The 26,483-nt window shown below is 37.1% G+C and overlaps 1 protein-coding gene across 1 annotated transcript; it reads left to right on the plus strand.

The window, feature by feature from the left end:
- The first annotated feature begins 3,428 nt into the window (after window positions 1-3,428).
- LOC131159939 (small GTPase LIP1-like) lies at window positions 3,429-25,768 on the plus strand. Its single transcript, XM_058115185.1, has 7 exons — window positions 3,429-4,082; window positions 5,452-5,543; window positions 5,639-5,780; window positions 7,939-8,243; window positions 23,762-23,815; window positions 23,908-24,044; window positions 25,303-25,768. Exons 1-7 carry the CDS (start codon window positions 3,992-3,994, stop codon window positions 25,493-25,495), a joined length of 1,014 nt encoding a protein of 337 aa, XP_057971168.1. The 5' UTR covers window positions 3,429-3,991; the 3' UTR covers window positions 25,496-25,768.
- The last annotated feature ends 715 nt before the right edge of the window (window positions 25,769-26,483 follow it).

Raw genomic sequence — 26,483 nt, forward strand, 5'->3', positions numbered from 1 at the left:
ATTAATATATTTTAAACAAAAACTGTTCACTATTCTGCAGCTGGAAATAGGCAGTATTAGATGCTTTTCTTTTTCTTTATTTTTCCTAATTTATATAAACATAAAAGCTGTGTACCAAAGAACTCATGAACATCAATAATTGTTGCTTTTTGGAAATCAGATGCCGGGTCGTTTAGGTTACATTGACAGCCCTATATTGATTATATTTTATATAGCTGAATATCAACTAGATGAACGAGTATAGAAGAATATATACTTTGTTTCTAAAGGGCCCATGCAGTAATGGAAGTACTCAATGTGGATGGCAATAATATTTATCTAAAGCCGAAAGTCTTCTTACCCGCTTTTGCTTTATCTTTTATTCCCCAAACCTTTGAAAATGCAGTCTGCTGCACAAAGCACCCTCAGACACAAATATTTTCACCGAACAGCGAGTAAAATAAACTTAAAACAGACGCGCAATGCAACCCACACTGCAATTGTTGTTCGCCAATAAGTCAAATATGTCCAATGACAAGAAAGCCCGACCATGCTGCATGAACACAAATCTAGTAGTAACCCCAACTCTGCTGGAGTCTAAACTCTCAAGCTTTCCTCTGAACAATGCATAAAGTAATTGGAAAATTTGTTTTGACATCCAATGTCTCAAGTGCAAATTAATGCATGCCATGAAACAGTTTCAAAGCCTATCGCTGGAAAATTACGTGGGCTATCTTATTTTCAAAAGAAGTCAGATCATGAAAGAAAAGTGCAGGACACATAACATCGCATTGAAATGAAAAATAAGCGGCAGCAGTGAAATAGATTCAGATAAATTGACACTCCAAGCCTAAATACTCAGAAATTTAGGAAGAATTTGGTTGGAATTAATTTTCCAAAGTGAAGTCAATTTACGTTGCTTGAAATCAATGTGTTCCATGACACCATATCATTCAACTCCAGCCTCCTCCAAAAAAGATTTTCAGCCAATTCCAATTCACCTTCTCTACAACAAGCGGTAACCATTGCATTCTTCGTAACCAAATCAACTATGCCATCTCCACCACCATCAAACACTGGCATGCTTGTTAGAAAGGGGATGATTCCGGCAACACAAACACAACACATACAATCACGAACACAAAAGAAATACGTAGTTCGGCCAAACTCGGCCTACGTCCATGAGAGAGAGGGAGTTTCACTATATGATCGATAAGAAAAAAATACAATGGGGGAGGAGAACACTCTCTAACTCAACTCTGGGCTCAAACCTCTCTACCTCACACATAGCTCTCTCTTCTTCTGCACTCTATATATTTTTCACACACACACTTAACTTTACAAAGCAGTCTATAAATATATGCCAAAGAGAAGCATTGAGATGGAGCAGCAATAAAGACGGAATGCATGCTCAAGGCTGCGCATGCTCCACGAGCTGTATCTTCCCGAGCAAAAACATAAATGCATTCACATGGGTGGGTCAATAAATCACCCCCTCCAAACATGTGGGGGCGACCAAATGTCCGCTACTCTGATACTGCAACATTGTGACCTCGCCATGGTCTCTAGGCATCCGCACCCCCTCGAGAGAGTGCCCGAACCCCCTTACTGTGGTGCTCTTGCAGTGATCATCTTCTGAATGATTTCAGTAGATCTAGGAGACCCACTGAATCTGAGCATAACTCCAATTTATCTCTAGTCAACTTTGTCAACATATCCGTTGGGTTTTGACTGTCAAGGATCTTCTCAACTGCTAATACGCTTTCGTCTAGAAAAGATATGATGAAGTGATAGCGGAGTCCAATATGCTTGGTATTTGAGTGGAATTATGAATTCTTCGCCAAGTGTATGGCGCTCTGACTGTCACTGTGCTAAACACTCTTCACCTGCTTGAAACTCAACTCTATCAACAAACCCTATAACCAAATCATCTCTTTGCTAACTTCTGTTATGACTACATACTCTGCCTCTGTAGTGGATAGAGTAACGATTTTTTGTATCTGTGATACCCAATTAACGGCAGTAGCACCTACTATGAATACATATCCAGTAGTACTTCTTTTGTGATCTATCTCGCCGACAAAGTTTGCATCTACATATTCCTATAATGTCAGATCACTTTTGTCAAAATATAAACATTTGTTAATTGTACCTCAGAGATATCGAAATATCCATTTTACCGCTTCCCAGTGGATTTTTCCTGGATTCGACATGAATCTGCTAATGATTCCCACTGCGTGACTGAGATCTGGTCTTGTGCAGACCATGTCGTACATTAAGCTTCCTACAGCTGAAGCAATATTTTAAAAATACTTATTTTCTTTAAAAAATAGCTTGGAACTATAGAGAATATTTTTTTTTTGAAAAAAATAATTAGTTAAGTGTATGCCGAGTATTATTTATTGACACAAGCTCTTAATTTAAAAATTTTCACAATATGTAATTATTTTTAATACATTCAAATAGATTTACAGAAGACAAAAAAAAATAAAAATAAAAATAAAAATTCTTCTACAGATGAGAGAGGGAGAGAGAGAATTCCTAAAATATTTATTAAAACACATGGGCGTTTAATAAATACTTTTTTTGTCATTCACAATTACACAGACAACATGAAAGAAATGGCAATTACACAGATAACATGAAATAAAATAATTTTTTTACACAGACAGCATGAAGTAAATGGTAAGAAATATAATATCAAATTCAAGTAAATCAACAACAAAATTATAATAACCCTAACCCCAATCTTAGGGGTTTCAGTAAATGCTTGCAATCAACAACAAATATATTAAACACTTGAATCAAACTAATGGATTTTTCACAAAATTAATAACGTGAGCAAGAGTTGAGGAAGTTACATACCTCATCTTCTCATTTTATACCTTCTCCCCACCGTTCGACGAGTCCTCTCCAAAGGTCACCTGCTCTCCCGTCTAATCGTCCCGCCAGCTCTGCCCTCTTCTATGCCTCTGCTCTACAAAGCCCCTCTCTGGTCTCTCTGCAAAGCCCATCTTTGGTCTCTCTACAATTCATTTGCGAGCGGAGGAAGGAAGAAAGTCAATATTCAAGCAAAACTCGTTGGATGGTCCAACGAGTTTTGCCACGCGTCCAATGACGGATGGACCAGCGAAACCCATTTCTAAAGCAAATTTCGCTGATTTTAAATGGTAACCCAATTGAGTGTTGACGCGTGACAACAAAATCTTGCTGAATGGTCTAACGAAATTTGCTTGCGAAATAGTCCGATCGTGTTAAATCTCGCTGGACCAAGCAGTGAGATTATGTGAAAGTCATTCTGGGAATAATTTTTCGAGTAGAGTATTATTTAATATTTTATTTTAAAATAATAATAAAATGGAAAAAAAACTCTAATAATGTTGGCTAGTAATAATAATAAAAATATAATATATAATTATAAAATGAGTAAGAAAATATTATTTCGCGCTAGCATGTTATATACTTTTATTACTTATTTATTTATATATTCATTTAACACTTTTTGGTAGAATGCAAATTTCATTTTTTTTTATTTTTCAGATTAGATTAGCAAATTCACGCATCGTCTTCTTATTTCAGATCTTGTTAGCTTCATACTGTCTTGCTGAAACGAATTTGAAGAGAGGACTGCTTCTGATTTCTGTCTTTTGTTGTAGAAATTTGCTTTCAGAGAGACATTCTTCGCGATATTTCTCATCAGATCTGACAGTCTCTGCGGAAATTGCTGATTTGAAGAACTGGGGTTTGGACATTCCAAGGGATTGCATCGATTCTCTTGGGAATGTACTGTTTCGAATTTTTGAATTTCAGTTTAGATCCTGGCTTAATTTTGGTTTGATATGGATTTTGGATTGATATACGGGAAATTCATTTTGAGAATCTGTTGTTTTTCATGGAGATTGAGTGTGTTTGATGGGACTTGATTGATGTTAATGCGGGATAGCTAGTTGCCTCTCTATATATTTCCTGTTCTGGCAGTTAGTGATTTGGGCTGAAGGGTTTGAAAGGAAACATGTTCTGGAGGGAACGTGAGAGAGAGGCAAAGGAGCAGAGCGGCGGTCCTCCTTGCGGGCAGGTTCGAGTACTTGTTGTTGGAGACTCAGGTAATTGACCCTGATTCTGATTATACTGTGTAATTTTTCTTCAACTGGATTCTGCACATTTAGTTTTACTTGATATACTCTTCAGATTCCCCAACTCTCACGGGTTTGATACTGATCATGACTCTGTAACGTTTCTATGTTACCGGTTTTTGCTTTGGGTCTTCACTATTTGTTGATATTTAAGTAAGTGAAACCTTCTATATGGTATGTCTATTAAGAAACAGTTTTGGCTAAAGATGATTTGGGCTGATGTTGTTCTGAGTCATCCAGTTGTTGCACAATGGGGCTCCTTGAATTTAAGATTTCTAGGTCAAGGACAGAACGGCACTGATAGACCACAGAAACACATGTCAGCTGCAAACCAGCGTTATGATTGCGTGACTGCTGAACCTGATCCATTAACATAAATATTTCATTTTGGAAACAAAGTGAGTTTGATTGAAGAAAAAATATTGTACGTAGTGCTGAAAGAACAGTGAATGGTTGGAAATGGTTTCACATGTCAATGAGAAATTCACTTACCTTATGTTTGGAAGAGGTCTTGGATTTAAATTTGTGTTGATTTTTGGATAAAATGTAATACAAAAATGTATTGAATTTTGTCCAAATTCAAGACCCAAAACTCATGCTCCCAAATGCAACATTATGCAAATTAGAAGTCCAATTGGGGATAAAAATATTGTGGCAACAGAAAAAAATTGTTGAATAAAGGTTTCAATTGAGTGAGATGGCAAACAGAAATGCTGTATTGGTAGACTTCCTTGCAAATGATAGTCACAAGGCCAGGTTAGCCAAGGGATGCCTGCATGAGTTAGGTTCCCAAATAATTTACAGTAACCGGGTTTCAGTCTGGGGATTATCCTGCTAAGAATTTGCATATCATAGGTCCATCTTAGAGAAAGTGAGATCCAAGAGATGGATCTGAAAATAATGCGTCAAAATGGGATGGTAGCACATATATGCAATAGTGTGTCCCCTTGGAAAAACTTACTTTTATGGCAATTACTTCTACTGAGTAATAGTGCATATCATGTGCACTTCTTTTTGTTTAATGTGTTGTTCAAATGAGATCTCTTATGCCAAAAAGCTTGTCTTGATTGCGCAATCCTAATTCTTTCTAGTTTCTATAAGAGTTATTAAATTTAGTTTTCTGTTTGCTAATTATATCCATTAAAAGATAAGGTATTATATGGGGTTGTTACTTAAGCATGCCCACATCTCTGTCAACCACAACCTTGAGTATTTGGCACAGCTGTGGAGGCAGACATTGTTCTGCTCATTGTATTTGGGCATTTTAAAAAAATGTTTTTCTAATTTTATTGCATCAGATGGACAGTACTCTAATCTATAAATTTATAATTTCTGATAGGCGTGGGCAAATCTTCTCTTGTCCATCTGATTGTGAAAGGTTCTTCCATCTCTCGCCCTCCACAAACAGTTGGCTGTACAGTTGGTGTGAAGGTTAGAATCATTCTCCCTCTTTATTTTTTGCGGCAATGCTATTCAAAACTCTGAAATTTGGGTCTCTACTCAATGCATTCCCTCCTCTTATCCAGCACACTACTTATGGAAATTCTGGAAGCTCTTCAAATAGCATAAAAGGTGATAGTGAGAGAGATTTCTTTGTTGAACTTTGGGATGTGTCAGGGCATGAACGATACAAAGATTGCCGGTCTCTTTTCTATTCACAGATTAATGGTAAGTACTGAGCCTCATTGCTTCCTTACATGATTTTTTTTTTTCACTTGATCGCACTTGTATGTGAAACTTTTGAAACAGAGACACAATTAGTGTTTTCTTGTGCAATATCGATCTATGGTAAAGGAATTGACCATGGTTTTAAATTGCGGTGGCGGGTAACATAACGTAATGGTAACGGGTGTAACGGGAAGTAGGAGTAGCGAATGTTACATAACGGGAAGCGGGTGTAACGGCTCTGAATTTTTTTGAAGCACGCACAACCTTGTGCATATTAGTGTACTTGCATGTTTTAAGCTTTTAGCCATTCTTAGAAAGAGTTAGTGTATTTTGGATCCTGTAGTTCGAGTAATTAAGTTATTTGGTAAGGGCAACAAGTTTACATTTGTTTTAAACCACCATTGATAGAAAATTACGTGTGTGTGTGTGTGTGCGCGCACGCGCGCGTGTATTTATACTTCTCATTTTTCTCATCAGTGATAAATTCTTATGTGTGCTAAATTAATTAATAAAAAAAATTACATTATACACTCCATTAATCTACTAGACACATAAGACATGAATAATATAAATATAAAATTTCCAGAAAAGAAAGAAGGTTGAAGTTGAAAAGTAAAGAACATAAATATCACATTACTAATATTATCAAAAAAATATATTTTCCTAACAAGTTAGTAATTTGAAATTGTTAATTAATGCATCTATTGTGAGTATTTAAAGAAATAGTAAATTTTGTATCATTGTCATCCTCATCATAATCTTTTCCCCCTCTTGCCACTTGGTATATTGAGAATGATATATGAAAGAGAGAGAAAAAGTGAGAAGAAAAGGTAAAAAATAAAATATTTTTTTTGGTGTAACAGTCTTGTAGCGGTTACGTAATGGCCGTAGCGGCCTTTACGTAATGGTCGCAGTCCATAACGGCCGCTAAGGCCGTGATTTTTCTTCCCACCGATTTCGCGGTGTGTAACGGTATCGGTCACCCAAAAAACCATTACGTAACGGTTGTGGCAAAACCATGGAATCAACAAAGTCATTGGACTTGCATTGAGGGCTGCATAAGTGAAGAAATCAGACTTATGTTCCATCTATCTGCCAAAACTGTAGAATTGACAACAGTTTTGAGTATCCCAGAGCAAGGCTGGTTTCTTGATTAGTTTGTTTAATTTGTTAACCAACTTCTGGCTGGAGCTATTGCAAATTCCCAATTGGATGCCTGATAGTCTGACGCTTTGCTACCATGGGCCTACTTGAAGTGGGAAATAATTATTAAGTTTTAGCCCTCTTTGAGGTATTAATTCAATGACAAGCTTTGAACCCTTGAGTGTTGAACAGTAAAGGGCAAAGAATGGGTCCTTTTGTTCGATATATGATTTAATATTTGATTTTCATTTGGTCAATCAACTCATGGAAGCCCTCTTGTTGGGGGGAGTGACTGTAGGAGCCCCTATCTGCCCACTGGAAAAAAGCCATAAGGAGCCTGGGTGGACAAACTCACAGAACAGACTGCCCTTAGGTGGTGCCTGCTTTCAATGGATTGAGCCATATGTTCATAACCAGTTATCAGCCCCACAGAGGGCATAGTGTTATTGAATTGGAAGCCTAGGATTAAGGGATTAAGGGTCATGTGTGACAACCAAGTCATGCAACTGCTCCTTTAGAATTCAAACTCACAACCTTCCATATTCCCGACCATACGAAAGAATGCCGTACCACTAAGACACCACCCCCGATGGTTTTCATTAATGTATGTTGAACATGATAACACTGATACATTTTTTGAAGTATATTTTATAACTATAAACTATTAAAAGACTGCTATAGGAGGAAGTCTGCTTCTGGAATGTACTAAATTTAAGCATATCTTGCTATGTCAAGAAGATCAACATCCCATCTTTATGATCCTTGTTCTCATCCAACAACATTATTGTACTTTTTTTCTATTTCCTGTTGATAAAAGAGAGTTTTAGTATCTGTTGCACTATAGGATCCCATCATTACATTGTTCTCATATAAAAACATTATTGTACTTCTTTTTCTATTTTCCATTGAGAACAGAGTTTTAATATCTGTTGCAATACAGGTCATCACTGATTTTCTTTGCAGTAAAAATCAGTGAGTTTAATTGATCTTTTTTGGCTTCAAAATTTTCGAGCAGGTGTTGTTTTCGTTCATGATCTCTCCCAACGAAGGACAAAAGCAAACTTGCAGAAGTGGGCTGCGGAAATTGCAACAACTGGGTCATTCTCAGCTCCTCTAGGATCAGGAGGCCCCTCTGGCCTTCCTGTCCCATTTATTGTTATTCGAAACAAAGCAGATATTGCAGCAAAAGAGGGTACAAGAGGAAGCAGTGGAAACCTTGTTGATGCAGCTCGCCAGTGGGTTGAGAAGCAGGGTTTGCTTCCATCTAGTGAGGAACTTCCACTGACAGAGAGTTTTCCGGGCAGTGGAGGCCTTCTTGCGGTAATTAACTCAAGTTTACTTACATGTTTTAATGAACATTGGTCAGAGTGTAAGAATACTTTTTTCCTCCATATTCTAATATTGTTTTTGTCATTGCTGAATCTATCAAGCTTTTGGACCATCAGAAACTTCATGTCCACTTATTTTTATAGCACTTAATGAGGGTAGCTGTGTCTTGTCTGGGAAGGATCTTTTAGGAACTCTTATACAAGAACTCATTTGTAGACTCTTTGGTAAATATGGTGATGTATCCATACAACTCATGTCTTCAAATGCTATGTCCTAGAGGTTCTGAAAACAGACCAATTAATAATCATAGGTTTCACCCGATCCTCTCGCATGTATTTTTTTTTTGGATTGTTTGCTGCATTTCTTCCATGTACTTAAGTATACTACTGAACAAGCTGAAAAATAAGATGCAGACTAAAAGACATTCTGAGTACTTTGGGTACCTTGTATCTGTGCTTTAAACGTTATTACCTGTCTGTATCCATGTTCTATTGAGGTTCAATTTTTTGGAGGTCAACATGTCAGATAGCTTGTTAAGTAGGTTGATTTTACTTGTTCTTGTGCCCTAGCACATCTTGAGAATAATTTTCAAAGAAGTAAGCTCCAGATTGATAAGAGCAACTGATGAATTGCAAAATTCATATTTTCTTGGCACTTTTCTGCAAGTACTTGCTTCAATTTAATGTTAATATAGATTATAATAATTTAGCTGCGTCAACTCAATTCCATCTTGTTTCATGGACTTGGAGCTTTTGTTATCTCTCTAAAATTCTCCCGGTATTGAAAATCACCAGATGTGCAAGCACATATGTGCAAGTTTCTGCACCATTCTGGTGTTGGCAGTAAAAGGAGCAGGTTCAGGAGGCTAGGGATAAGTTGGCAATTTGGAACATAGGATCCGTAGTGGTTCTTAACTGAGTTAAAGGGTATATCTGTTATATGCATACTCTAACATGTGCATAGGCTAAAGAGCTCTCTGTAAGCCTGTCCAATCCCTTATTTTAGTTGTACCAGACATGGCCTATAAAGAGCTTAGCTGAGTATTGCCTCCCATAGCCTAGGAACTAAACACTCCTTGAATCCCTAGTTTTCTCTTCTTTCTTACTTTCCTCCTCCTCATGCTTTTCCCATGAATCATCATCAACTCTACGAAAACACACATGCAAGGAAATCTAGATGAAGAGCAGAAGCCTCACAACTGCATGTTGCCGATGTCAACAGCAGCTACGGCTGACATCAGCATATGCTTTCATCTCCATGTAGCTGATGTTGCATGGCTTGCCATGGAGAATATAATTCTGCATTTTATTTGAGGGTTTGAAGCTGTTTATTGAGCCCAACTCATTTTCAGCAGTGTGCCACTTTTGTGTAATTTTCAGTTTTTGATGAATCTGAATCTGGTCAGAGGATTTGAGACTTTGTTCTCTTGATTACCATGGGCAAATTGGTGTGACAGAAGTTGTTGTCAATTTGTATTGTTCGTTGGTTGATAATGTTTGAGATTTGTGGTGTTTTTCTGATATAAATTTTTTTTTTTTGGGTACTGTTCTGTTCAGCTGTTATCTGTATGCATCTTAATAACTGTAAGGAGGTTTAGGGGAGTAATTTGACTTGAATATATGGTTTTTCTCTTGAAAACTTTCAACTATAGCGAGATGAGAAGACTGTCACTGAATACATTCCTCAAGGGCAACGTAGCTGCTCTTGAGTTCTTGGCCGGTTTGAAGCTTGATTTTGATCCTGATTAAAGCTCAGATTCTGGGGGGATAGAGAACTCCCTTCTTTTGTGCAAACAGCTCATGGCTTTGCATGCTTCCCCACGAGACAATTCTCATTGTGATAGCTGTTGATCAAACGACCTTAATTTGGTTCATTCCCTTGGTGGTAAAAGTGATCATAGTGGGATCATGATGGTAGTGGTTTTGGAAATTGTACTTCTGGTAAATGTGGTGGAAGAGGGGATGTGGAGGTTGAGCTCCCTCCAATTGTACTTATTGTCGTATAAGAGGACTTGACTTGTCAAACATATAAAGATTTGCACCACAGTTGTTTTGCTAATGCTGGTACATGCCTCTTCAATTGCTCTTCATCTTCTTGTTCAGTGGAGCAGAAAACTAATTTTGTGTCCAATTGTTCCATTTAGTAGAAAATCATTTCTGCGTCAAAAGAATAATGATCTAAATTTCCCTAGTATTAGGCTGCTCAGTAAGCTTTTCTTCGCACCGCTTAGTCCAAAAAGCCTCACTTACTGCTTATCTTTCACTAGTTCTTCATTTTTTGTCTGGTTTTCACTTCTATACCCTGGTTTATTGATTTGGTCTCTTCTGATTATATGTGAGGTATATACCCACTTATCTTATATTCATTATTTCCTCATCCTTGCTTATTGTTACTATGGTAGATGGTTCTAAACTTCTTGTTGGTGGGATTGGAACTGTGATGCCCAAATCTTCCATTTCTTTATATTTTGTTTTTCACACTCCCTCCTTGCGATTTAATTTTATTCATGTTAGTCAAGTCACTAAAAGTTGTCGCAACGGTAAGGTTGTCGCTGTGTGACCTAAGGTCACGAGTTTGAGGCATGGAAACAACCTCTTGCAAAAATGCAAGGTAAGACTGCGTACTATAGACCCATTGTGGTCCGCCCCTCCCCCGGACCCTGCATACGCGAGAGCTTTGTGCACCGGGCTGCCCTTTTAGTCAAGTCAGTGAAAGTGTTGATTGTTGTGTTTCTTCGTTCCCCGACTCTATTATTATTCCAAAGCTCCCAAAGTGGTAGAATTTTGTAGAATTGTGTTGTGTGTTCCATTCTATGGATTTTTTGGTATGAGAGAAATGTGAGGATTTTTAACGATAGGACATCTTCCCCTTTATTATGGGATAGAGTTCTTTTTCTCATTTTTGGGCGCTTGCTTTGGGATGCTTTAGGGAATTTTTGTGTGATTTGTGAAAGGATTAAAGTGCTGCATGGATGTCATTGCTTTTAGACTCTTTTAGAAGGAAGTCATTTCTCGAAATCTTGCACATCTTTCTAGTTCTCATTAATTGATTTCTTTAATTATCCATAAAAACTTTGTTGTTATTTTGGATTTGAAGAAATGGAGGAAGATTTGAAAAAGATAACAGTCTTTACTTGACTCAATTATTTATGGATAATATGGAGCAGACTCCAAGAAGATAACACTAGTAGAAACGGAAAAAATTGGCATAACAAAATGCTATAGCAACGATAACGTTTATGAGGATGTGAGGAGGCTTATAATGAGAAGGAAAAACTTCATCAAAGTCATTGGAGGAATGTGAATGTCATAGTGAATAATATGGAGTAGACTCCAAGAAGATAACATTTGCAGAAATTTAAAATTGACGTAGCAAGGGTTATAGAAGTGAGTCAGTGATAGTATGTGAATACCACAAGAACAAATTTTTGATAGCATGAGGATCCCTATTGTCAATATTGGAGACAAATCAATGAACAAAACATAGTCATGAGCCAAGCTTGTTCAGGGCAATATGCTTCCATGTGACAACTTACGTGCATGGATGGGTAACCATCTTGTAAATAGTAGTGTATGCTTTATTTTTTTTTTGGGTAGGATAATGTTTGTGTGAAAATAGTGAGTATGAATCCTTGGTGTTGTTACTCTATGCATTGGAGAAGTAGATGAAAGAACCAAAAGTTACCTAGGCTAAAGGGTTAATGTTTGTGGACCGACAGATCTATGAGAAGAGCACGTAGATACTAGGGCTACCCATAACTTTGTCTCGCAGGGGAATCGTAGACTCAAATTAAACTTGGAGAAAAATTGCATGAAAATGGTTAACGCAACTTAGCCTACTTTGGAGTCTCCAAGCAAGTATTTGTGAAGTTTGGACAGTTGGGCTAGACATGTGAACTTTTCACAGCCATTTTTGATGAATGCTTTCTAAGTGATACTTGGAATGGAGTCTTGAAGAGGGATTAAGCCAATGCTCATGCTGTTTGTTGGTTTCCTTTGTCTGATAAGAGATCACCTTTGCATGGTGTAAGCCTTTACGAATAAAGGGGATGACGATAAGTTTCTCTAAGCCATACAAGTTAAGGATGGATTGAGAAGGGGCGAGCTGACATATCGAGCTACATCTCTTGCCTTGTTGGTGGTGGATGAAGACGTTGGACAAGAGCGAGTGCCTACTACTATCCAAGATGTGTTGGAGGAGTACAAAGTTGTGATGTTAGATAAGTTACTACACAACTTGCCTTTGCAACGAGATGTAGAGCATGAGATTGAGTTGTTACCAGGGCGAAGCCTTCTGCTAAAGGGTCATGCTGAATGTTGATTCTAGAATTAGTAGAGTTGAGGAAGCACCTTAATGAGTTATTGGGAGCGGGGTATATATGTCCTTACAGAGCACTGTTTGGAGCATTGGTGTTGTTTAAGAGGAAACATGTTTGGAGCATGCAAATGTGAGTGGACCATTGCGCGCTCAACAAGGTGATTGTGCGCAACAAATTTCCTTTCCCATTGATTGCTGATTTGTTTGATGAAGGCCAAGTACTTCATGAAACTTGATCTGTGGTGAGACTACTATCAAGTGAGGATAGCAGATGGTGATGAGCGGAAGACTACTTGCATGACACAGTATAGGGCATATGGATTCTTGATGGTGCCCTTCAGGTTGACAAATGCGTCAACAACTTTCTATATGCTGATGAATCAGGTGTTTCATGACTACCTTGACAAGTTTGTTCTAATATACCTGGATGATTGTTGTCTAATAGTTTCATGTGGAACATGAGAGCATATCTATGCAAGCAATTTGATAGGTTGATGGAGAATAGCCTTTGTGTGAAGAAAGAGAATGCACTTTCACTTGAAGTATCAAATTCCTTGGTTATGTAGTTGAACAAGGTTGTAGTCGGTTGGATATGGAGAAAGTTTGAACAATTCAAGATTGGAAGATTCTAATGGCAATCAAGGAACTATGTTCATTTCTTGGAGTCGCCAATTACTTTTACAAGTTTTTGGAGGAGTATTTGAGGACTGCCTCATTAACTGAATTGCTGAAGAAAGTTGGTCGGTGGAACTAGACAAAGGGTGCTAGGGAGCCTTTGAAAACTTGAAGGAAGCCATGATGTAGGATTTGATACTTGCTCTTTTGGACATTATGAAATTGTTTGAGATATTAGATTATGCCTATTGTGGAGTTTCATTACAAGATGGGCATCCTATTGCATGAGAACCATAAGCTTAGTGAAGCTGAGGGGAAGTACAAAAGTCAAGAGAAGGAGATGCTGGTGATGATTTATTGTCTATGTGTGTGACGACATTACCTAGTTAGGTCTAAGTTCGTGGTGAAGACAATTATGCCCTAAGTAGATTTGTTGGCAAGAATTCTTGATGGAGCTTGGTTTATCTTTTGAGCACTAGGCAGGGCGAATGAATCAAATCGCAATGCATTGAAAATAAAGCCGAGCTCGCGACCGTATTGGCAACACACTTGATAGTAAGGTTACTGCGACATGGGAGTGCAATAAGGAGAATCTTGCCAAAGATGTAGTTGCCCAAAATCTCATAAATGGCGGAAGAAGGAAAAGTGCATTAGTTTTGGTTAGAGGACAGATTTCTGTCGACACATGGTAACCAACTCTTTCTTCCTCGAGCTAGTAACCTCAGGACGATTGTTATGAGTGTCAGGACACCATATGGGCAAGCCACACGAGATGACCTTGGATTTTGGCACTGTTAAAGCATAGGTATTACTAGCCACACATGCGCAATGAGATGGTTTAGTAAATTGGAACTTGTCTTACCTGCATGTAAGACAAGGTCAAGTAGAAGAAGGCTACAGAGCTTTTGTACGCTCTTTTAAGTACCAACAAGACCGTGTGGCAGTGTCTCACTTGACTTTGTCACCAACTTGCCCATAGTTGGGGACACAAGGTTTTTGCTTGTAGTTATAGACAAATTTTGACGATTGGTACTTTTATACCTGCACTGAAGTAATTTTCGATAGAGGAGGAAATGCACTTGTTTTTCAAACTTATTGTGAAGTGTTAGGATGTTCCTCAAGGCATTATTAGTGACCAAGACATAAGATTCACAAGAAACTTTTGGATAGAGCTTTTCAGAATCGTCGGTTGAAAACTTGACATCTCTTTGAGCTACACTCACCAATAGATGGACAAATGGAAAGATTCAAGGGGCTAGAAGAGGAGTACTTGGGCCATTTTGTCATCACCAACCTGAAGAATTGGGTACAAGTATTCGACATGGCTTTGTTTTGCTTCAATGCTCAAAAGAGATCAACAACCAACAAGAGTTCTCTTTGAGCTTGTAACAAGCTAGCAGTTGCTGTTATCTCTCACAATGGACAAGCTATACAAAGGAAATAGTCCAAGAGCATACATCTTCGATAGAAAAAAAATGGAGATAGAATGCGGAGATCACCTAAGCCTACTTGGAGAAATGCTCGACTAGGATGAAGAAGTGGGCAAATCAAGGGAGACGACTGTTGCACTTGAACATGATTGACTTGTTAAGCTCCATTTGGATTAGATTAAGTCACTACAGGGTGAGATAGTAGACTACTTTACAAATATGAAGGACCAATTGTTATCTTGGTCAAAGTCAGGAAGGCCCCTTGCAAGGTTGGCCCTCTAGATTAGACAAAGGTGTATCCTGTGTCCTTAAGGCATTCATTGCTGTTTTGAAGATCCAACTTGAAATCAGTCAACTAGAGCATCTTCAAGCCACCTATAGCCAACCATGAAGATATAACATAAAAACAGTCAACTAGAGCACGCGATAGACAAGTAGTTGAAGATAACCTAGTAGATAGAGAGTTCACATCATTAAGGAAGAAGTGGCGTGAGTTCTTAGTGAAGTGTAAGGGCCTTGGATATGAAGAAGTTAACCCGATGTCAACAGAAGATATGGAAATTTTCATGGATAAAGCTCAAGATTACTTAGCTTCAAAGTCTATGAGGATGTCAACTGCATAAGTTGGGGAGAAAGTCATGAGCGAAGCTTGTTTAGGCATTATGTTTGCCTGTGACTGCTTGTCTTGTGCGCATATGATGGGTAACCATCATGTAAATAGTAATGTAACTTTTATTGTTGGAGTAGGGTAATGCCTTTGTGAAAATAGTATGACTCCTTGGTCGATGTTTCTTAATGACGAAGTGAGAATTGCACAGAAAGCTCTTGGGGGACGATGAGTGTTCATCAATCATTGTAAAACTCTCACTAGTTATTGTAATCGTTTTTAGCCTAGTTGCTTCCCTTGCTAAACACATGTTGCTTATGAAGGTGTGAATAGTGAATTGCATTGCTTTACAGTTTACTGTGTGACTCTTGTTTACTGTCATGTTTGCTTAATGCTTTCACTTCATTTGCATTGGATGGTTGTGAATTTGTTTATGTGGTGATATTGCAGTATACTTTTGGCTGACTAGTTAAGCTAGTGTGCTATGACTTTTGCCACATGGGCTTTCATAAGTTGTGAAGTGTTCGGTCCATGACACATTTGAGGTAAAAAATGTTGGTTCTAACAAAGAAAGAACCAAATGAGGCAATTGGCCTCAAGAACAATGTAGGTTGGTAGTACATACTAAGAGGACTACTTTAATCTAGAAAAAACTCTAGGGGCATTCATGCGAAAAAAACAATACTCTAGCAATTTCCAGAAGATGTTTGTTTTTAGTTTGCTCGACTAGGCCATTTTGTTGTTAATTATACAAGCATGTGGACTAGTGGAGCATTTATTGGATGCAGTCATAGATGTGTTGAGTGGTTTAGAAGAACATTCTTTAGCATTATCATTATTAAAGGATATGAGTGGCTAAATTAGACTAAGGGGCTGTTTGATAAAATTTAGTAATGAGTGCTGAATGCTGAATGCAGTTTTGAATCTGTGAATGGGTTCTGAATATAACCAGTTTCTGAATTTGATTGCTGAATTATTTTAGGGCCCATTTGGTATCACTGTAAAAAATTAGAGAAATGAAAACCAGAAATAAAAAAAAAAAACCAGAAACTGAAACTGAAAACTAGAAGCCAAGAACCTATTTGGTTAACATTTATAAAACTAATACAAAATAAAATTTTAATTAAAAAATGCTTATTTTCATCTTTAAATCAAAATATTATAAAAATATGATTAAAATAATAAATTACAAATAATACACATTAACAAAAATTACTATAATAAAAATAAAATTTATTATAATTATTTTACTTTATTGTATTATTTTTAAAATTTACTTTACAATAAAATTTTTATTAGACATGAAAATTGAAAAATAGTAAAAGTATTTTGTAATTGGCTTTATTATTATTTTTTAAAATTTATGTATATTTTTATTTTAATTATAGTTAAATTTATATGATCTTTTAATTTTGATTTTAATTTAAAAGTGTATAAAATGAATAATTTAATCCAAAAAAATTATTTCTTGATATTAAAATTTCTGGCAACAAGTTGCCAAAACAACTGAAAACTATAAAATCTAGTTTTCAATTTTGGCAAATAGCTGAAAACTAGCAATAGAAATATTAACCTGACGACAGAAACAAGCGCATTTTTATAATCAGTTTTTTCAATGTAGAGAAATAGAAATAGAAGACAGGAAACAACAATGATACTAAACAGGCCCTTAGTTGTTTGGTAGTTAACCTTTGAATATATTTATTTTTATAGTTTTAATCCTTTAAACTATCAAGGAAAAACCTGTTTGTTAAAATTAATAAACATTTTTTTGGATCAATTTATATATATATATAAATGAGTCTCAAATATAGAACATAAGAACATTAATTGAAAATATTTTCTAATGTAAATACTTTAAAATATAAAATATTATTTATTGTGAAACATAATAAAAAATTATTTTTTCTAGTTTTCTCCATTTTTGTCACCTTTCTGCAAGAATCTCAGTTTTATAATTTCCATCATTGGGTCTAACATTTTGATCCTTCACATAGACAAAGAAAAATCTTCGTAAACCCCTACAAAGGAAATGGGAGAGTTAAAAATCTATTGCATTCATGACCTCTTTCTGCTGTGGCCTTTGTTTCACTGGAGAGTAGAGTTCATTTTAATGTACAAAAGAATATTTGAGTCTTTCCAAAATTGAAAGTCACATTAGTCGGAGATAATTCAAGCAAGATGTGCCTTCCCAAATCATATTTTGAGATCTTTTGCAGCAGTAGATAAACCAAAGCATAACTAACAAAAAAAACATAAATAAAAATGAAGGAGAAAAGAAGAGGGGAAATAACGTGCTAGTGTCAGAGGAGCAAGGAGAATGTTGAAAGAAGAGAGACAACACTAAAGGTGCTCGTTTAGCATTGTAGAGACCGGAAAGGTGAGAGCTTGGAGAGATAGGGCATGAGTCGTTTGAGTGATCGTGGGAGGAGAGCTGAGGTTGTCTAATTTGTGTTATTTTTTAGGGGTAAAAAAGTCAAAAAACTTCTAATATGTGCTCTTACCGAATCAGTACCAGGGAGATTGCTGATTCTCTTAGAGGCAATCCAAAACCATTTTAGTGGCTGACCAAACAACAACTGTTCACTGAATTTTGGACGTTAAGAACCCAACCTCTAGTTAGAGGCCATTAAGCACAAACAAACGACCCCTAAGTTAGACTATGTTTTTAAATTCAGCACAAGATCTACAAAATATTGGAAAATAATTCAAAACATAACAGCCAAAATATTGGTTTTCTTCTTGTAGGGGGAATGGACAAGAGGATCCATTATCCCCTTTTCTTTTTATACTTGTGGTGGGTTTGTTTAGTGGAATGATAGATAGGGCTGTCCATAGGCAGGGTTATGAGAGGTGTTAAGGTGGGGGTAAAAAGGAGGAGGTTGTTGTGTGTCATTTGCCATTTGTGCAAATGACACCATTATTTGTTTAGATGATCATGTTGACTCTTTTGTGAACATTCTGACTATTCTGCAAAACTTTGAAAGTCTCTAGTCTTATAATTAATTTGGGGAAGAGTGGTATTGACCTGATTGGTGTTTTGGAGCTGACTTCCTTTGCTGGTGGTATATTAGAGTGGCTTTTGGTTTATTTAGGAGTTCCTTTGGGTGGCAAGCCTTGTTTGTACTTTTGGAATCTAGTGGTGTCTATGGTAGCCAAGCGGTTTGGTGGGTGGAGTAATACATGAAACACAATTTTCATCATTATTTGAGGAGTAATAGAGAAAATATGAAATTTGATGGTGAAGAAACTCATAGTATCTATAAATTTCTGTATTTTGGATTTATCATGCATGATGAAGAAATTGAACAAGTGATAGATAGAGTTGAACAGGTTAGCTAAAATGAAAGTGCTTAGGGTGTGTTGTATGTCTGTAAAATACTTAAAAATCAAAAAGGAAAAATCTATAGGATGGCTAATGTTGGTTGGCCAAGAAGCAACATATTAAAAAATGAGGGTGCTAATTTGGATGACAATATAACTCTAGGGTCTAAGCAATAAAGTAGGATTGAACACTTATGGGATAAACTACCGATTTGTGGTAAGATGCACTGGAATACTGTATACATTCTTGGTAAGCTAAAACAATCTGTGGACACTTGCATATAGATCAAATAACACTCCAATGATGATGGGGGGTTTAGTTGTTAGTGACAATAGGAGGGAAAGGGGTAGATCTACAATTACTTATATTGGGATAGGGAATAGGTTTTGGCATTACTTCTACTTAAATGATATTGCCTTAGATCGTGGGGAATGGAGTTAAGGTTTCATATACCTGACCCACTTAGTGGCTTTGTTAGTTTGTTGTTATTGTTGTTAAAATAAGTATTGAAAATGGCCATATATCGGTGGCTGGCTGGCTGCCAGCTAGCCATTAATAATGAAATTTAACAGATGCAGTGTTTATATGATCTGGCATAAACTTCTCATTTCTTGATAGACTCATTCCTTTCAAAAGTAAATTGAGTATTTGAATCTATGTTTCAATATTTAGCCTAGTTAAAATTTCATGTTCCCTCTTCTATACTTGTGGAAACAGCCTCTTGCAAAAATGTAAGGTAAGGCTGCATACTATAAACCCATCGTGATCCCCACTTCCTCAGATCCTGCATACGTGGGAGCTTTGTGCACCGGGCTGCCCTTTTTCTTCTATACCTGTGAAGTACGGAACCTGAGTGATGATCTTTCATTATGTTGGAGAGGGAGCACTACGATCTAGGAGAACTTGATTATATCGATGCTGTTGGAGTAATATTTTGTTTTGTTGGTTTTTTTTGGTTTGTCATTGCATGGATGGGCTGTTTTATAATTTAATGAAATTATCTCATTTATTTTTGTCACATCATTCTTCGTGATGCACCATTTTTTTTTTTGATATTTTTTTTTGAGTCATGCTTCCACTTTTTGTAGTAGGGATAGCCATCTTTGACTGAAATAGTGCAATTGCCTTCCACTTCTTTTTCTTCTTCATTCAGAAGTGCAATTTCACTGGTACAAATAAATTTTGGTACAATCCAAAAATACACTCCTCCGTTAAAATTTCATGTTCCCTCTTCTATACTTGTGGAAACAGCCTCTTGCAAAAATGTAAAATAAGGCTGCGTACTATAAACCCATCGTGATCCCCACTTCCTCAGATCCTGCATACATGGGAGCTTTGTGCAACGAGCTGCCTTTTTTCTTTTTCTTCTATACCTGTGAAGTACTGAGCCTGAGTGATGATCTTTCATTTCGTTGGAGAGGGAGCACTACGATCTAGGAGAACTTGATTATATTGATGCTGTTGGAGTAATATTTTGTTTTGTTGGTTTTTTTGGATTGTCATTGCATGAATGGGCTGTTTTATAATTGAATGAAATTATCTTATTTATTTTTGTCACATCATTCTTTGTGATGCACCATTTTTTTAAAAATTTTTTTTTGAGTCATGCTTCCACTTTTTGTAGTAGGGATAGCCATCTTTGACTGAAATATTGCAATTGCCTTCCGCTCCTTTTTCTTCTTCATTCAGAAATGCAATTTCACTGGTACAAATAAATTTTGGTACAATCCAAAAATACACTCCTCCATCAGATTGATATCCGAGAATGGCACTGCTACTGTGATGGTACGACTCTGGTCCCTAAGCTGAAGCCTGCATTGCCACTTGCTGCCACCATCACCATTGCTCAAACCCCCCAGATCTCAACCCAAGATGTCCAATCTTTAGTCCCGCTAAAACCATAGCCAACCCATATGTTACTGCAAAATGCCATCCAAATTTGGAGCAACATTCTCTTTGATAAAATTTAATCCAGCCTTGTTCAAAATGCTTTTCTCCAGTTCAGAATCCTAATCATCCCAACCTAATCCTACATCACTAGACATAAGGCCCCAAGTTCCAAACTCAAGATCCAATCCCTTTAATTGAAGGCCCCAATTTTTTATCAAGTTATAACCCTTTTTGTAAAGCGTGCTAGCAATCCAAGTCAAACTCAGCTCATTGAATTGCTTCCTTGGAATCCACACCCAGTCAAGCTTGTGCATATTATTGGAGATTGCTGTATGACCTGTATTGATGAGTGTCCTCACCCCTTTGCTGGTGTTACCCTCGGTGCTGATTGATCTAAACAGTCCCCTTCCTTTTGATTTCAAGATCATCCAGCTGGATGACCATGGGATATTATGTAGCTTATACTACCTGTTCCTTACACAACTCATCTCAACCTAGTTACTTCGTCTCAGGATCACACATCAACCTCAGAATTTTGTAATTCTAGTTTCAATCTAATATTCTAATTGAAAAAGGAAAAGTGAAAACTCATACTTTGATTCTTTACATGCCTGTGTCATGGTCCCACCTTGGATGTATACTAGGGAGATCTTGGGTTTATAAGGATGGTTTGGGCTCCAACTATGTGAGGTGCCTTTATAAGACAAACCCATGAGGCCAGTGGGCCAAAGCGGACAATATCTCATCGAAGTTGTGCCCAAGACCGTTACATTTGGTATTAAAGCCACCCTGGGAGTACTATCACGTGGGTGGATCCTACACAGAGGTGTAAGCCACTCTGATGAGGGCGTTAGAGATCGAATTGGAGAGCATGTCATGGTCCCACGTTGGATGTGTATTAGGGAGATCTTGGACTTAAAAGGATGGTTTGAGCTCCAACTATGTGAAGTGCCTTTTATAGGGCAAATCTGTGAGGCTAGCGGGCCAAAGCGGACAATACCTCACTCGAGTTGGGCCCAAGACCGTTACACTATCGATAGTTATAGGTGTAGCAAGGTTGCCTAGCTACACAAAGGGAAGAGCTATAGCAGACCACGAATTAGCAATTCATGCCATTCAACATACAATTACATGTAGTTACCACGTAATTGGATTCTGCTGATGGATAAAAGGTGCTTTGATGCTAATACTACTACTACTATGCTTTCCTAAGAGTGCACCGACTATGATACAATCTTTTTGATAATGCTTGAATACAAAATAAAAGTTGTGTTATCTAAACCATGGGATATTTAGCTTAATCTACCTGTTCCCTACACAACTCATCTCAACCTAGTTACTTCTTCTCAGGATCGCACATCAACCTCAAAATTTTGTAATTCTAGTTTCAATCTAATATTCTAATTGAAAAAGGAAAAGTGAAAACTCATACTTTGATTTTTTACATGCCTGTGTCATGGTCCCACCTCGGTTGTGCACTAGGGAAATCTTGGGCTTATAAGGATGGTTCGGGCTCCAACTGTGTGAGGTGCCTTTGTAAGACAAACCCATGAAGCCAGTGGGCAAAGGCGGACAATACCTCATCGAAGTTGTGCTCAAGACTGTTACATTTGGTATCAAAGCCACCCTGGGGGTACTATCATGTGGGTGGATCCTACACAGAGGTGTAAGCCACTTTGACGAGGGCATTAGAGATCGAATTGGAGAGCATGTCACAGTCCCACATCGGATGTATACTAGGGAGATCTTGGACTTATAAGGATGGTTTGAGCTCCAACTATGTGAGATGCCTTTTATAGGACAAACCCGTGAGGCTAGTGGGCCAAAGCGGACAATACCTCACCCAAGTTGGGCCTAAGACTGTTACACTATGGCTAGTTATAGGTGTAGCAAGGTTGCCTAGCTACACAAAGGGAAGAGCTACAGCAGACCACGAATAAGCAATTTCATGCCATTCAGCATACAATTACATGCAGTTACCACTTAATTGGATTCTGCTGATGGATAAAAGGTGCTTTGATGCTAATACTGCTACTACTCTTCTAGCTGCTGCTTCCCTAGAGTGCACCGACTATGACACAATCTTTTTGATAATGCTTGAACACAAAATAAAAGTTGTGTTATCTAAACTTGGTGGTGAAGGTGATTATGATGCCCCTTATGATTGGTTTGGCTAGGTTGGAAACATCTATACTTCTAGAGATGTTAAAGCTGAGCAGAGGATCAATTTGGAAGTAAACCATTTTAGGGTTAATGCAAGTATATTGGAATCACATGGACATACAGTGTAATTTTATTTGGACAGCCCTTTAATCAATTGAGATTGATCAAAAGGAATTAGGGCCCAAAACTGTTTTCTAATTAATTAATCTTGGGATTTGCACTTCAAGCTCTGTTCTCTTTCCCAGCATGATTAGGATGTGGAGGCCTACACAAGTCCCATAGATTGGTTGTAGGTGTAGCTTCCAGCTACGTGAAAAGTGGATCACTCATTATGCTATGGAATTTGAATGGAATTGCAAGGGGTGTGAATTTTGAGATGATCACGCCACGCTCATATGCAAAGATTGCAGAGGAGAAAGATAAATACCGCATTGTCTACAAGTAGTTGACTAGGCTTCCCTTTTTAAGATAGATGATATTTTTTGCTGTATGCACTGTATCATTGTATTGGATTTATGAAATGGCATTGTTTGAATGTTGTGTCATTGTTGGTGGCTTGTTTTGCATAATAATCCATTCTTGTGCCATCAAATAACTAAGGCAGAATGGAACAAATCCCCCTGTCACTGTCATGAATTATATCAAGTGCACCTTTCTTTTATTTAGTTTCTCTATTTTATTTTTTACTTTTATTTTTCTTTTTTTAAGAAGTAAGAGAAGCTTTTCAATAAAAGACTCCAAAGGAGGATCCACTCTTGTACGCAAGTCATATCAAGGTAAAGGTTGGCAACCAAAAACCTATAGCAGAATGTGCAAATGAATCATAATCTAAGAAAATGTTTCCCTTTCCCAAAAATTGCAGTGTTCCTTCAACTACTCTAGTGAAGCTAGAACACTAAAAGTTTTAAAATATGCTAATTTCCATGATAATTTTAGGATATACTCTTTGTTAAATTAAGAAGTGGGTTGAGTTGATACCCATAAATGTCTTTATTGACTCCATTTGTGTAACAAAGTTCAGTTCAAATGTGCAGGGATCTTGGATGCTTCATTATTTTCTTCAAAAAAATAGTAAAAGAAAATATAAAATTATACAATCAGGCAGTTTATAGTTTGTAAGTCAGTAATTTATATTATAGTTAATATAATTTGTTGTGTGCAGGCTGCAAAAGAAGCAAGGTATGACAAGGAAGCTGTAATGAAGTTTTTTCGTATGGTCTGTTATGTTTCCCTATTTTTGTTCTCCGTCCATTGTTCTTCTCTCCCCATGTAGAGTGTCATTGAATTTTAACAAGAGTCATTTTCCAGTTGATTAGGCGAAGATATTTTTCAGATGACTCACCTGCACCAAATCCATGGTCCAGTATACCAGTTCAGAGAGCTGCCCGTCGTTCGAGTGAAAATTTAAGTTTGAGTGATGATGATAATTTTTACAAGAATACAAGGTATATTTTGCTGATAGCTGTTTTTTTCTTCCCCATATATATATAAAATTTATTTTTTATTTTTTTGCTTGTAACTGTTTTAGCTTCCTTGGAATGTAGATTGATATTATTTAAGGCATATGGATCAATTTAAACTAATGCTCTATGGTTTGCAAGTAGTAGAGAGGATAAAGAATTTCCAAGTTTTACAGGTATATTGCTACTGAATAGAATTGTAAATTCCTTTTTGGCCTCTCCAGACAGTGCAACCAAGCGGTCCATTAGGAAAAAAATTGAACTGGACATTGCAATGCTTTTCCGCATAGATATCGTCATTAAGATAATAAAATAAATCATGGAAGGTTAAGATGTTTGCTTTCTCTTATAACCTCATGAAGTTGCATTTGGCATGAATGCTCTATTGTGGCATGTCATGTGATTTTAAAACATATGAGCAATAAAAAAAAAAAACATTGAAGTCAAAACTCTTCAACAGGCATGTTCCTAAAGCCCGTTCTGTGATGACAATAGAAATGAGAAGAAAAGCTTTTCTTTGAGAAGACACATCTCTACTGTACATTGAATCAATGATTGGAAAACAACTCAGAACAAGAGATTGCCGCTGGCCTCTTCTTCTTCTTCTTTTTGCCTGTGTGCAACAGACATTTGTGCACAGTTTGTCCCAATCATGGTCAGTGTGTTCGACTCTAGAATATTGGTATTCATCTACATGGATTTATTGGATGGAGATGGTATTTAACTTTTGAGCATGGTTGTGAAGTAGGATTGTACATGAGCATGGCTACAAAAAAAGCTAGTATGGGGTTCTGAAATCTGAATGGCTGGCATGGTCGCAAGGAAGGATTGTACATGAGCATAAGGAGAGGAAAACTTGCAGTATAGGGGTCTGAATTCTGATTGGCTAGTGAGGGAAACTGCCTGAGTCAAGGATTGGGTCTTAATCATTAATACAGTTGACCAATGCGGGAACGCTGCTGTTCCCACTAAAAAGGGGTTTGACTGTCTGTGAGAGAGTGAGTGTGAGTGAAAAATTTGTTCTCCAAGCATACTATTCTGAAATCATTTATGCAGATATTTTGTGCTTTGAGGTTTTATTGGACATGTGACGGAGTCTGTTAACATATACCGCATGAGAATTATAGTTTCGTTATAAATGTATTATGCTGTCACCTTCATCTGTTTCGTGCTTCCTGGTTTTGTCTCATTCATGGTCTGCACTATGCTTAATGTTTAATGCTGAATTTTCTGTTGATTGCAGCACAAGTGTTGACCCTTACAAATACAACATGCTCCCTCCCCTTCCTGCTCAACACAATCTCACACCACCTCCGACGCTTTATCCTCAGCAGCCAGTCTCCGCATCTGAAAACTATAACCTTCCAAGATTTGCATTGTCCAGCACCCCTGAAATCAGCAGTGCCAGATCAAAGCGCACTGATATCAATGTCTGATATTCTCAGTTTCCGTTTATTGCTACGAAGAATGCATCTTCAAAGGGGAAGGCACTGTTGGTATTTTTTTATGGGTATTTTTTTGCTTGTAAGCCAATCTCTTGATTCTTTCATGTATCTGAAGGTTCTCACTTATCACTGCTGGGTTTTTTGTTTTTTTTTTTGGTTGAATGTATAATAGTTGAATCCTTTAACATGAAACATATAGTGATTCTTTTGTAACCCTTTGTATACAATGACAACATAATTGCATTTGCATCATTTGTTTAACCAGACAGGCAGTGTGCTTGTAATGTGTTTTTATTATTTTATATAATCAAATTAAAAAAATTACATGAACTACCTTTCAAGGACAAGGAAATACTTTATGGCTTCAGAATAGCCACGACAATCCCTTGTGCGTTTCAAAACTATATTAAACCACAATCATTAATTTTAATTGACAATGTGCTTAAAAGACTGAAATATCCAAACAAGCAATCAAAGTAGGATATTAATTAATATAATTAGTATTTATGCAAAGTTTGAGGCTTACTCCTTCTTGGTTAGTGGCAAACACCTCAAATAATCGCTTTGTCTATATCTACCTAGAAGCTCCTCAATGATAGTGTTGCCCATAGTTGGATATAGAGGACGCATCTATAAAGAGAATGTATCCAAAGGTGAATGCATATACAAGGAGGACACATTCAAAAGGATGCATGTACAAGGATGATGCATCCAAGGCGCATTTACAACAAGAACACATCCATAAGGGTGTGGATAAGAGAGGAGGGAAATTTTTAGACCCACAAGAGATCTAACAAAGAGAAGAAAAGGAAAGGTGAAAGAAGAGAAGAGATAATCCAAATATGATATAATGAAGAAATAACTTAATGATTTATTTCCTTGATTTTTTTTTTCTCTATTGTTTATATGAATGCTCTGCTTCTTTCACAAAATGTAGTACTTTTTTTTGACTTTCTAATGGGATGGCTAAATATATGAA

The sequence above is a fragment of the Malania oleifera genome, chromosome 7 (genome assembly GCF_029873635.1).
Source record: "Malania oleifera isolate guangnan ecotype guangnan chromosome 7, ASM2987363v1, whole genome shotgun sequence".
Taxonomy (NCBI): domain Eukaryota; kingdom Viridiplantae; phylum Streptophyta; class Magnoliopsida; order Santalales; family Ximeniaceae; genus Malania; species Malania oleifera.